The sequence below is a fragment of the Lagenorhynchus albirostris genome, chromosome 14 (genome assembly GCF_949774975.1).
Source record: "Lagenorhynchus albirostris chromosome 14, mLagAlb1.1, whole genome shotgun sequence".
In the NCBI taxonomy this organism is placed as follows: domain Eukaryota; kingdom Metazoa; phylum Chordata; class Mammalia; order Artiodactyla; family Delphinidae; genus Lagenorhynchus; species Lagenorhynchus albirostris.
This window is the reverse complement of record NC_083108.1, coordinates 69011018-69025114: the sequence shown is the minus strand read 5'-3', so window position 1 is coordinate 69025114 and position 14097 is coordinate 69011018. Positions and strand designations below refer to the sequence as shown.

At 51.0% G+C, this 14097-nt stretch overlaps 1 protein-coding gene across 2 annotated transcripts in view; it reads left to right on the top strand.

Moving 5' to 3' along the window:
- MYO18B (myosin XVIIIB) overlaps nt 1–14097 on the top strand; it is a 235791-nt gene that overhangs the window by 189247 nt on the left and 32447 nt on the right. For both annotated transcript variants that reach the window (XM_060122034.1, XM_060122033.1), the window contains one exon: nt 12667–12797. In XM_060122034.1, coding sequence (XP_059978017.1) covers nt 12667–12797 — 131 coding nt within the window. The remainder of the gene's footprint in view (nt 1–12666; nt 12798–14097) is intronic.

Here is a 14097-nt window from a genome sequence, read left to right as displayed (position 1 = left end):
TCAGCGTCTTTTGCTGTTTGTGTCGCACGCGCCGGTTTCTCTGACAGTAGCTCCTTCACCTGTTTCTCAGCGAGACGGCATTGTCTCTGGTCCAAGCACAAGGAAAGCCAGGATGGCCTTGATCGCCAATACCAATCTCTCTCTGGTCCTTGTTCTGCCTGATCAGTTCTTGAGGGGAACGTATCTAATAATACAAGACGTTAATGGGGGTTGATTTACCTGGGAGGGATTGCTTTCCCCGCTCACCCGAGTTCATCCGTGATGGTACTTTGGTTTGTTGAGAACGCCGGCCAGGGCTTTAGTTGTGATGAGGCCATCAGATGTGTCTGAAAAAAGAAGGAGATGTGACGAGGGAAGAAGCAGTGTGATAAATAATGTCTCACGTGCGCTCAGCTCGTCACAGTTTACAAAGCACCTGAATGTGACTCGAGCCTCAGTATTCTGTGTTGAAGATCGGGAGGGAACTGATATTGATGGAGTTGAGGGGACAGACTCGAGGGTGTGCTCGTTGGTGCCTGGGGAGCCAGTGCGGATGTGGGGCTCGTTGCCAGGTCTTGAGTCTGGTGTGGGTCTCCACCTCACCCCTGTGCTGACTCGCGCTGGCTGTGCCTACCTGGCATAGCTGCTGCGATGTGGTCCCTGCTGGCTTGGGTGACTTTATTCGGGGGCCGTTTTCCGACTCCTGTATCTGTGGGCAGTGTCTGCAGTCTCTTGCCACGTCTCTCCTGGGACGCTCTGGACACATACGGATGCTGGCAGGGATGAGACCTACCCTGCCCTGGGGGGTCGGCACATTGGCAGTCAGGATTTTATCTGATGTGGGGGCATGTTTGCGTGACTTGGGACCTGGCAGTGACGGAGTGGGACAAAATGTGAACATGTTCTGGTGGAGAGGGGACTGGAAGGATGTGGGGGACCATGTTTGGGGCATTAAAATGGTGTGGGCAGTGGGGTGTGAGACTGAGGTCACCAGATGCCTCAATGAGGCGTGTGGGAGGGCCAGGCGAAATGGAATGGGGGAGAAGAGAACCCCCCAAACTTGCTGTGTTTCACAAGGTGTCACCCAGTAGTTCTGAGAGCAGGAAAGAGGGCTGATGTTTATCGAGCACAAAACTTGCTGTGTTTTATCCGACATTTCAAGCACCTTCCACCCATGAATCCTCAGCTAGTCCCACAGCACAATGATGCTGTCAGTACTCCCACTTTACAGGTGAGGAGACTGAGAGTCAGGGAGGTGGGTGACAGGCTTGCTCATAGTCATGCCGCGAGTGGTGGAGCTGGGTTGCAAGCCCATGTCTGTGTGAGTTGAAGACCTGTGGTGGTCAGACCCACTGCCTACGGCCCCCACCGTGAATGTAGAGCTGGGAGAATTGAAAGCTGAGTATGTATGGGGTGACTTCTAAGTTCTAGCTACTGCATTAGGCATTTGGGATATTAGGCTGAGTATAGCCCTACTCATAAGGAGCTTAGTATAGCAGGAAGTTAGAAATTGGAAATTAATTACAATCTGATGGAGGTGTATGCTTAACTCAGTGACTTGTCCCCAAACACAGAGATGAAAGTGGCTGATTCTACCCAGGGGAGCCAGAGAGGCCATCCCAGAAGAGGTGGCTGTGGAATGGGTCTTGAGGGATGAATAGGAGTTCACTTGTCAGAGTAGGGAAGAGCACTCCAGGTGGAGGAATGGTAGGTCCAAAGGCACAGAGGCATGAAAGGACATGGCATGTTTGAGCACTGTGGGAATTACTGATGTGTGGGTGCACTGTTGGCCATGGAAGGAGAGGAACCTTGGAAGGTGAGTTGGAAGAAAGACTGTGAAAGCCTTGATAGGCTCAACTGCACAGTCTGGACTTGGGGAGGTGAAGAGGCACTGAAGTCTCTTAAGCAGGAGAGGACTCAGTTGGATTAAAAAGATTCTCCCTTGGATGCTGTATGGAAGGTGGATTGGAGAGGGGGCTGGATTGAAGAGGAGGACCAAGACGATGAGAACCCTCAGGAGCTGGTGATGAAGACTAAATTTACAGGGGATGGAGAGCTGGGGAAAGAGGCAAGAGATAAGCCCACTGTGTTGATATGAGATACTGTACTTGAGGATCAGAGAAGGGACCAGGGGTACATAGGAATAAGTTGTTCTCTCACTTTAACTTCTTTGGATGCAAAACCTGAGGCCCCTTGAGAAGTTTCAGAGTCCGGTTCAAAAGTTCAGTAATTCAAAGTTCAAAGTTTCAATAGTGTCTCTATTTCTGCAGTCATGTGGGATCGTGGGCTGGGAAGATCTATGAGCTTCATTCCCATTTAAATTGAAATAAGACATGTCAAAGGTGGCTTGATAATTGCTGCCTGGAGCAACGGCCCTCTGATGAGGGAAGTGTGGTGTCGGTGTACATGGTACAGAGAATTTCCGCATTTGAGGCTTAATTACGTTGATATAATTATTTGTCAGGAAAATCAGGTGGCACAGATATGTCATCTTTGCACTGGAGCAGAAAAAAATGAAATGCCTTTTTTCCTTTTTGTAGGAAGCAGTTGGGTGGGCAGCTCTGGGAAGTGGGGAGTGGGGTGTTTGGATTCACGCCAGGTCAGGATGTCTTTCTGCAGCTGGAGGTTTTGTGAGGGCCCTGCGGGTGCCAACCTTGAGAGAGTTGCACTCCGGTGGCAGTTCTTTGTCCCTTTCTGAAGATGCTGCAGCAGTAGTCACAGGCTGGGGCGGTTCTAGGGCTGGGAGGGCTACAAGCTCTGAGTAGTTAGAGCTGTAAGGAACCTTAGAGAGGTTTTTTTAAAGTTTTATTTGCAAACCTTGTGACCCTAAGACTCACAGCCCTCTGGTGCCTTGAAGCCTGATCACCCTGCCCTCCTCACTGCCATCCTGCTGGCTCCAGAGACCCTCAGCCACATTCCCCTTCTGTGTTTGAGGGTCTCATGCCCTTCCAAGGAGGCCGTGCCTTCTGCCACTCGCCACCCATCAGGAGAAATTCTTGGGACCACAAGAATCAAGTTCAGAGCCCCCTTCTCATAACTGTAGCCCCAGCCCGTGGCACTGTTATGACTTGAGTAGCTGGAGCCAGGGTTTAGGCAAAAATGGCTCATCCGAAGTGTGAGAACAGAGAAAGGAGAGAGGCACACACTTGCTGACAGAGAGGTGACCTGGGTAGGAAAGACTCCAGTTCTGCCTCTGCCACCCAGTGGCCCCAGCAACCTTGGCCAGGTGGCTTCCTGCCCTGAGCCTCAGTTTGGGCCCCTGGTATATGGTATGTGTGTCCACAGATGTTTACGTGATGCGTGGACGTGCATAGCAAATACATCTGAGACTTTCTGCAGGCCGGCTCTTTATCATCTAGAACAGCCCAAGTTACCTAAAATATTAACTTTCCAGAAAGCGATAAAGGCCCTCAGGTAGTAGCTGGGGGCATTTAAAAACAATCAGCTTGAAAAAATGAAAAGGGAAATGAAAGATAGCAAGCAGGCGCCTGGAGCCCCACACGTTCTTCTGCCTGGAGATACCGGAGAGTCCTGGCAGGGCAGGGGCGCCACGGTCCCCTGCTTGTCCGCCTGGCTAACTCCATTCTGCCTTTCCTATAAAACTCTTTTGCCCCAGTGCATGTCCAATAGGTGTGTCTGTACACACATGAAGAAGTGAACACAGGATGGAGACACACCAACATAGTCATCAAGAGGGGCTGTCCCCGAGGTAACAGACTGAAGGGCAATTTTTAATGTTTTTTTTTCCTTTGGCAACTCTATTTTCTAAATTCTGTGTAATGAACCCTATTAGAACCAGAAAAGAAAGGTAATGATGTATAAAAGAAAAATAAAAGATGACACGGTGTTATATTAGTTTGCTCGGGCTGCTGTAACCAAGTACCACAAACCGGGTAGCTCGGTAAAACAGCAACGCATTGTCTCACATCCTGGAGACTAGAAATCTGAAATCAAGATGTCGTCCACAGGGCCTCGCTCCCCTGAAGGCGCTAGAGAAGAAACTGTCCCATGCCTCTCTGCTGGTGGTTTGCCGGCAATCTTTGACGTTCTTCAGATTATAGGTGCAACTCGTGCATCTTTTGTCTCCACGTGGCGCTCTCCCTCTATGGCTTCTCATCATCTTCCCTCTATGCATGACTGTCGTCATTTCCAAATTTCCCTCTTCTCATAAGAGCACCGGTCATGTTGGATTAGGTCCCTCTCTCATGACCTTGTTTTAACTTGATTGCCTCTGTAAAGACCCTGACTCCAAATACAGTTGCATTCTGAACTGCTGGGGATTAGGATTTCAACATATCTTTGGGGGGGACATTGTACAGCCTATAAACAGATGTGCTCCAAGAAACAAGAAGCAGCTCAGGGTTCCTACAGGGTTTTCCTTTGTGGGTGAGGGAGTCACTGGAGCTGGGACCTGTGGGTGAAGAAGTGTCAGTGTTACTGTGGGGGCCAGCCTCCAAGATGGTTCTCAGCGGTCCCCATCTCTGCCTTCACACCCCTCTGTAGCCTCCTCCGTACTGTATCGGAGTTGGTCTGTGTGACCAATAGATGGTCAGGAGCAATGGTATGTCATTTGGAGGCTAGGTTATAAAAGGTCTTTGGCATTTGCCTTGCTCTCCCTTGGATCACTTGCTCTGGTAAAGCCAGCCACCATGTCATGAGGACACTCAAGCAGCTCAGTGGGGGCCCTCGTGGCAGGGAACTAAGGCCTCCAGCCGATAGCCATGTCGGTGAGCTTTCTAAAAACGACTCTCCAGCTTCAGGGCGGCCTTTAGACAACCATAGCCCTGGCTGACATCTTCACTGTGACATCGTGACAAATCCTGTGCAGGTTTCCCATTGCTATTGCAGCAAATTACCACAAACATAGTAACTTTAAAATAACACAGTTTATGCTCTGATAGTTATGAAGGTCGGAAGTCCAAAATGAGCCTTAAGGGGTTAAAATCAAGGTGAAAGGATGGCTGGCTCCTTCTGGAGGCCCCGGGGGTGATCCATTCCTTGCATCTTCCAGCTTCTAGAGGCAGCCAGCATTTCTTGGGTCCTGGCTGCATCACTCCTATCCATGATTCCATCATCACAGCACTGTTTTCTTCCCCACTGACCCTCTCACCTCCCTTTTATAAGGACCCTTACGATTACATTTAGGGGCCACCCAGCTTATCCACATACTCCAGGATAAACGCTCATCTTAAGATTTTTAATTTAGTCACATCTGCAAAATTCCTTTTGCCATCTAAGTGAACATATTCACATGTTCCGGCGATTAGGACGTGGACATCTTTGGGGGCCTTATTCATCCTACCATAGCCCATGAGCCAGAACCACACAGCTAAGCCGCCTCTGAATTCCTGACCCACAGAAAACCATGAGCGAGAAGGACATTTGACATTTCAAAGTGACTAGCTGTTGAGGCAATTTGTTACGTAGCAATAAATAACTAATCCAGACTGGGGGTTGTAATCCAGCATTTGGTTGTAACACTTGACAGTCATTAATTCTGGATTTATTGTAATGTTTTCCTTGAAATATACAACTAGAAGAGTGTGCAAATCTTAGAAGTGTCCAGTTGGATGAATTTTTACAGACTGAAAACACCCTCATCTGTTTTTAATAACGAAGCCTGGCTATAGCCCAGATGCCTCTGTGCTCTGTACCAGTAATTCTGTTTGCTCTCAGATTGGCTCCCACCGTTTCTCTGCTGTGCTCTAAACAGTTTTAAGAGCTTACCTTCTGGTAAGTGAACGGCAGTGAGGGACAGTTGAAAGACAGGAGAAGTGGAAGAACCAGTGTATTTCTCCCTCTCTCGCACTGCCTTGGGGTCGGGGGTGGGGGGCATCCCTGACTGCAGCCCAGCCTCTGTAATTCCGGATCCCATTTGGGACCCTCCTCCCTGACTGCGGCTCCCACTGGGCAGCCCTGCTGTTGCCCGTTGGATGGCCCAACTTTTTGGCTTTTCCTTCCAGCCCTAGGTTGGCAGTGCCTCCCTGTAGCTGTTAATCTCTTCTGGCTTCTCATCTTTTCCATCACCTGAAAAACCAATTCCCTATATTAAATTCCTTTGGCTGAATGATCTAGAGTGATTTCTATTTTCCTGACTGATACAGGCTCCTTGGAGGTATTGCATTAAATCCTTCTGGCTTCAACAGAAAAGTATCAGGTTCATAGAATTCATTTTCTGAGAAATGAGGCTATCCTCACTATACAGTCCCTGCAGGTTTCATGTTTTCGGAGTCTTTACTCTGAAAGAAGGAAATGGGAACCTTTGTTATGTATCAAGTACGCGCCACAGTATTAGGTATACCAGATATACGCAGTTTTACATTATTTCACTTGTTCCTTGCAATACCGTTTGTTGCAGAATAACACTGTCATTTTAACAGATGAGGAACTAAAAGTAAGGAAGGGTCAGTAATTCTTCAAAATTCACATAGTGCCTCAGGGTTCATCTCATCCTAAAGCCAGAGCTTTTCCTGCTGCTCCCATGTTGTTGGTAGTTTGCATCTCCCCCTCCCCACCAGCCAGGGTCCCTCCCTACCAGCCAGGGTCCCTCCCTAAGTGTGGTTGGGCTTCAGCTTCCCTCGGTTTCATAGAGCACTCATCAATATTCAAGGAGAAATACCAGAAATACCAGCCCCCCCACACCTGCAACCAACTTATGTAAGTGTCTTCTCTGCGGATTCAGGAGGCATTTCCAGGAGGATTGAGATCATTTGAAGTGTGGCAGAGTTGGGAGTTCCAGTTGATGCTGGTGGATGGAGCACAGGGCAGTACTGGGGTGAAGCACTTAGCTTGGTGGTTCAGAGAAAGGACTCAGGCCCCACATTGCCTGGGTCTGTGCAGTGATCGATTAGGCATGCCTGCCACAGGCAAAGAAAAGGACAGGAGGAGTCATGAGGTGTTTCCTGACCCTTTGGAAACAGGCAGGCCTGAGCTTGAACCTACGTGTCACTGTCTAGCTGGGTGACTTTGGGATCTTTGATGAGTCTCTCTGTGTCTGTCACCACATCATTAAAATAAAACACTTTGCAGGATGATTATGAAGAAAGGACATTGTCTAGTGACAACTACCTTCTCCTTAGTCCCCTTACAGCTGGAGGTTGGGCTCTTTTTCAGTCTTAAATAAGAGAATCTGATGTACCACCTGGGGTTTTCTAAGGGGTGCCCCAACTCTTTCCCAAAATGGGACTGAACGCTTCCTGCTCATGCTCACTCCGTGCCAATATGGCCTCGGAGCTCTTGCCAGGACACAATGCACGGGGCCTTTACTTTCCCCCATAGCCTCCTTTCTCCCAGGCAAGTGACCCTTGGACAATTTGAATGAAACAATGGCAGTTCCTCATAACCTTGCTTTCTGGGAAGACTCCCCCCAGCTCTGGAGACACGGTCATCCTTGGATGAAGCAGGAGCAAATAGAGGCAAAGGGGAAAATAGCTGTGGGCTGGGGTCAGGAGACCTGGGTCCACTCTAGCCTGTCATGTCTTGGGTGCGTGTCCCTGGGCAAGTGACTTAACCTTCCTGAGGCTCAGCCTGCTCATCTGTAGAATGGGGATGATGAGGCTGCCACGCGAGGCACTGAGCAGGTGGACCAGGGGATTGGTGATTGCAGTGCACAGAGAAATGAAGTCCTAGATTTTTAATTTTCTGATAATAAAAGTAAATCATATTCTTTGCAGAATATCGGGAGGAGTATAAGGGGGGGGAATCACCTGATATCTCACTGCACAGAGATAATAGCTCTGCAACGAGTTTGTTGCAATGTTCTCACGTTACTTTTTATGTGTTTATATTGTATGTGATTCTGAGGGTTTTTATAAAGATTGAGTGAGATAAGGTTTTTTTTCAAACATATAGTAGCACGCCTGCCCATGTGAGAAATAGAAATAAATACGTTCATTTATGAACTATTCACAAATACTTATTAAGTATGTGCTGTGTGTCAGACTGGGAATATTTGTGTGTGAAATCTGTAAATACACATGAGAACACACATTCACACGTATACATATTTATGTATTTACATTTATACATTTACATTTCTATATACTACATGTATACTTTATATAAACGTACATTTATACACAGTTACACAGCATATGCAGGTGCGTATAATTTTTTCTTAACACCAGGCTCTGTAACATGAAGTTTCTATTTGTCATTAGCACATCAGAAAAGAATAACAAGGTGAATTTTCATCAGGTTTTGAGGATGTTTTGAGATAGTCTGATCTATAATATAAATTAGGTGAAATTAACTTTGGGAGGCCTTGCGGGACACCTCCAAAGTTTAGAGAGGCAACCTCCAGAGCCGCAGAAAGTGACATAGGAGAGTCCCGTGCATCTGCAGGCAGGAGAGAGGGTCCTCTGAAGATTGAGGTGCCCGGGGCAGAGATCCCAGACAACAGTTTTAAATATTAGCCTCTAATGGAACTTACAAGAGGAGATGATTTTAATTGCAGCCACTGATTATCGTACAAACGGCTCCCAACACGGGCCACTCCACACAGCACGTTCCAGGGGGAGCAGCTTGGGAGTTTAACAAGGGTTGATGACTCTCTCATGCGATGCAGGGGAGGCTGGTGCGTACACATACGTCGTAGTCTTGTGTTGATCTCTGTGCGTGGTGTGTAGTATGTGTGCCTTAGTGTGTGTCCCTCCTTCATTCAGCTCTTACAGTCATGCGGTAACGCCATTCACTCAATCCCGAGACATATTGGGTGCCTGCTCTGTTCTAGATGGCAGCAATACAGAAAGATCAGGGCCCTGAAAGAATGATGCTCATGGAAGTTAGGATTTTATCTGCACAGCCTGTGCCTAGATCAGTGCTGCTGGTACATAGTTCATGCTCAGTAGATGCTTATTGAATGAATGGTATGACAGTGTGTGTGTATATATATATATGTAATGAATATATAGTAATCTACGTTAGCATGTTGTGTGTCTATTACAATGTATATCACTGCAGTGTAGCTGTGGAGTAACATGGACATATGGTATGTTTATTGGTAGGTTTCTGTTGTACACATCTTACTGTCTAAATACTTTTGTTCCCTAATTTCCCCCCCACAACTTCTTCCTGCTCCAAGCCCGCAAAGAGAGAGTAAAACAGAGAAGACCGAGCTCGTACTTGGCCTCAAAGCACAGTCCCATTTGTATAGCAGTCCTCACCCGATCCTGAGCGCTGCTGCTCGTGGAGTTGGAAGAAGGCCCCAGAAGGGGCCTCCCCTGTGCCCCCTTCTCCTGGTGTACCACCCTCCCCTCCAGGTCTCTCCAGCCGTCTCTGGCTTGGACCTTGTTTTGTCTGCCCCCAGGAGACTAGTGTGGGCACCGCATCCATTTCGCCTAACGACTTGGTCTCGGCAGTCAGCAGACTAGTTGGTTTTCAAGTTGAAACAGGAAAAATTTGCTGATTACACAGACTCTGAATTTCCCAAATCCATCTCCCTGGGAGGTTCCTGCTGAGCCTGAGGCGTGACCCCAGGCAGATGGGGGTGGGGCGCGGAGGGCAAGGGGCACAGCGGAGGGAGGCAGTAGCGGCAGGTCCCCGGCAGCACAGGCCTCACCTGTCTGTGGATGGTTTTCTTGCTCTCAGCTGTCCTCGCCCTGTCTAGCTAACTCATCCTCTAAGCTGCCCTTGCTTTCCACCCCCGTCTTTCCTCTGCAGATGGTGAGAAAGCTTTCAGAGCCCTGTATGCCAGCCTCCTTATTCTCTGCGTGACCTTGGCAACCCCCCCCCCGCCGGTGACGTGGGGACACCCACACAGTTGCTCGTCCTTCTCTGAGCGTTAAGACGTAGCGATGCCACCACTGGCCAAGCCTTTCCTCTCTGCCAAGCTCATTCGATCCTCACAACAGCCCTGGGAAGGGGACTACGGCTGCCCCCATTTTACCCGTGGGGGTCAGAGAGGTTGAATAACTTGCTGAAAGTCACACAGCCAGTAAGTGGTAGAGCTGGGATTTGAACCCAGGCATCCTGGCTCCAGAGCCTACTTTCACTTTCATGATATTATGGATCTGATGCATCTCAGGTCCCTATTTCCTCTGCTCACCTGCTTGGTCCTGGCTCAGAGCCACCTGTCCCTGAGACCCAGCATCCTTCCCTTCCCTGTCCTCTGTCCGCCAGGAGGCTTCCCGCGGATCGAGACTGTAAGACCTCGTTGCTCCCTCCGTGTGACGTTGACGTGGGCCAAGGTCACCCAGGCACAGCCAGGAGGGGACATCTGGGCTCCTCTCTCTCAGCTCGTGTGGCCTAAGGGCCTCACCTGAGAACCCAAGACTTGGCTGCCTAGTTTTGTGGTCTCCCAGCTGCATGACCTTGGGTGGGTCTTTTTGCTGTTCTGGTGAGAGATGAGTGTCCTCATCTCTAAAAGAAACGTTCACCACGTGCCTGGAATGGCCCAGACATGGACATGGGTAGCATCTCCATGTCTCACAGGTACACAGGTGCCTCGTCCCCTCGCCTCCCAGGGACGCTGTCATCCCGGCCCACTAGCAAGAAGCAGCGCTCGGGCGACGCTCCTGTAATCTCCTGGGATCGTGTGCCCAGCCATTTTCCTAGGTGTCTTTATGAGCTGACAAGCTCGCATCCTGGGCGAACACCCCCCTCGCCATCCCACGGTATGTTATTTCCTCTGACAGTCCACCGACCTCCTGCCTGGGGCCCTGCCTCAGACCGTTTCTCACCTTGTCAGCACCAAGATGGGGATTTCACAGCTGGCTGTTTCAACCCAGGGCACCACTCCCCCACCTCTCCACGCCGCCCCTTCCCTCGTCAGCTGGGCTTGCGTCTTTGGCTTTCTTGATCTTTGCTCGCTCTCTCTCTCTCAAATTGGAGAAGACTCAAAATCAGTGTAAAGACACAGATTTACAATACTGTGAATGGACAAGCTGGTCTGCTGTGTATGCAGAGCTGAGCGTGTCCCTGTGACAGGGAGCAGCCCTGGTCCCCGCTGGCTTTCACTGGGGCGGGCAAACAGAGCCCCGGAAAGATCACTGGCCTGGGAGTGGGGCAGAACGGGGTTCCCCTCCTTGCAGCCTTGAGTGACTTCAGTGGCCTCGATTTCCTCATCTACAAAATAAGGAAAAACAATCCCAGGCTCAGAGAGGGACTGTGAACCGTTCACGGTCCCACAGCTAGTGGGTTGCATGGGGAGCTGGGAATTGTACTTAGATTGACCCTCAATTCTTAGTTTTCACCCCTTCACGCTCTCATCAGTTGGTATATACGTGTTTCTTAAAAGACAGCAGTCAAAAAAGAAACTTGACATAATTAGAGCAGCTCAAAAGAAAAATCCTATCCGTAACCCCTCTTTGCTCCCATCCATAAATATTCTCAGCTCTCCAAGTGTTTTCCCAACTGCATGTGTGCTATTCGCACGTAGACTTGGGCACGATAGTCTCTGTTCTCTTCTGCTTGCTTAATGGTATTTCACAGAAGGCGTTCCACACCGCCACCATCCTTATTTCTAACGTTGACGTCTGCCTAATAGCATCAAAGTGACGCGCTGTGATTTCCGTAACCAGTCCCAGTTGCTGGGTGACAAGGCGGCTCTCAGCCTCTCATGTCATCAGTAGCACAGCCCCAGCAGGCATCCTTGGTTACAGAACCTTGCTCTGTGTTTTAGTTTACACCCCATGGGATTAATTCCCAGAAGGTGGGTTTCTGGGTTTAACCCAGGGTTTCTCAGGCTGGACACTGTTGACATTTGTGTGAAGTAATCCTTCATGGTGGAGGTTGCCTTGTGCGTTGTAAGATGCTGGGCAGCGCCCTTGGCCTCTACTCTGCTAGATGCCGTCAGACTCCCAAGTGTGACAACCAGAAACGCCTCTGGACGTCGCCTGATGTCCCCTGGAGGGCAAACTCACCCTCAGTTGACAGTCATTGTGTTAAAGGGGAGGAGTGTGGGAATAACGTTACAAATGAAAGTCAGAGATTTTCCAGAGAGTCTGGACAAAAATCCAGTCAGGGCAGAAAGTAACGGGATGAGCATGGAGAGTCAGGTGCACCAAGCTTGGGTTCCGGCTCGAGTTCCAGTTCAAGCTTGCGGCCCGCCAGGCCTCATTTCTTCATCTGTGAAATGGGATCAGTAATAAGGAGCCACGTGCCAGACTTGTGAGGAGTGAGGGAGGCCAGGAGCGTGAAACGCTGAGCACAGTGCTGGGCGTGGAAAGGTCTCAGTGAGCGCCGGCGGTGCTGGCCAGCTCTGCGGGGACCCCACTGGGGTTTCCATCTTTGCCTTTTGCTGCCTTTGAGGATGGAACGTTGGGGGGGTCTAGGTGACAGAGCTGTGAGGGACCCGTTCTTGTTCTGCCCTCCCCCCAATCTCCCACTCCACATCCATCCCTGGGACAAAGACTCCGCTTCCAGAACCAGCCTCCGCAACTCTCCTGGGAAACATACATTGACTCCTCCATTGACCCATCTATCCAGGGTGTCCACTTGGGGCCGGCACCCCCCGTGTGGGTGAGTGAGCTCTGTGCGGGGCCGTGCCCTGGAGCCCCCAGGCATCCACTTCCTCCTCTGTAAAATCCAGAGCATCTGAGGGTCCACGAGCCTGTCCATAGAGAGAGCCCCTCGTGGGCACGCGCCACGTCGCAGGGTCCCAGTGAGCGCCAGGCTCCTCCCCAGAGCCCTCGTAGGCGGGTGGGGGTCTCGCCCAAGGCCAGCGTGTGCTGTGGTCTCTGTCTCCAGGAGAAGTACGTGGAGGAGCTCGCCGCGGTGAGACAGACCCTCCAGACAGACCTGGAGACGTCCATCCGGCGGATCGCCGACCTGCAGGCAGCCTTGGAAGAGGTGGTATCCAGCGACAGCGACACGGAGAGGTAAGCTACCAGGAGGCGGCTGGGGCTGGGCGTGGCAGGTGGGCTGCACCCTGGGGAGCTCTGCAGCCTCCGGTGGGCAGTGCTGCCCCTCTCAGGTCTGGGGGTCTAGGGACGCAGGCGCGCCAGGGCGTGGGAGGAATAACTGGCCGCCTCAGGCGAGCAGAGGCAGGATGCTTCCCCGCTGGTGGTGACGTCTCCGTGTTACCGCCAAACGCCTAGAGCCCGGTTCGCCCAGCCTTTGGGGAGACAGTCTGGAGGAGTGGCTGCAAAGTGTCCTCCAGTGTGTGATCTCGGGCCGGTCACACATCCAGTCTGGGCCTAATTCCCTCATCTGTAAAGTGGACATAGCACTACCGGGCAAACCACATGAAATGGCCAAGAGTTGACCCCTGTTGACCTACAGAGGGGACGTTCCGTATACTCCGCTCACTCCCCGCCTCGTAGCTTGTGAGTGAGGGTGGAGTGAGTCACTAGGTGACCAGCGTCAGGGCATGTAAGTGCTGCAGGAGTGTGGGCTGTGTCTGCACAGGATAATGAGTGTTATTTCACAGAGGCAACAGCTGGTCAAGGGTGCAAGATTAGAGCGTTGGCCCTCAGCTTCAACGTCAGGGCTTCTCTCCTCCCTCAGAAGACAGATAGGCCGCCTCCCGCCGACTCCAGCCAAGTCTCAGGCTGCACAGGCCACGAGTGGGCTGCCCCGATGGGAGCGGTTGGAGGTGTCCTGGCGGGCACACAGCCCTGGCTGTCACCCTGCGGATGGCCCGTGGCGTCCTGTCGCCCTGAGCTCCCTCTGTAGCCTTGACACGTTATGTCTCTGGAAATCATAGCTGCCCATCTTGCTGTGGCGTGTCCACCTCCATGTCAGCCTCTGCAGCAAAGCCTGGGCGACAGGGAGAGGCGTTTTCTTTGTGCAGACAATGAGACAGTCAGGGGCGGGATGCCCCGAGTTACCCGTCAGGTGTGGTTCCTCCCGGGACCAGCCAGCCACCTCTTACTGGGGTGTGGGCAGGGCCAGCTGCCGACTGGCGGGAGGTGTGGGTGAGCAGGGCAGCAGGGGAGGAGAGAGAGTTGTGTGTGGGCTGTGGTCCAGCCCGTGGGAAGAACCTGGCATCTGTGTTAGAGCTGACCACGCCCAGTCCAGAAAAAAGACTGGAAGGAAACACACCAACGTTCTAATACATTGGGAAGGCATTACTGGTGACCTAAATTTTTATTTTTTTCAGGCTTATGTAGATTTTCTCAAATTTCTGCAACGAGCATGCACACACGTCCCTAGCTGTACTAGCGTCCTCTCTGGGAG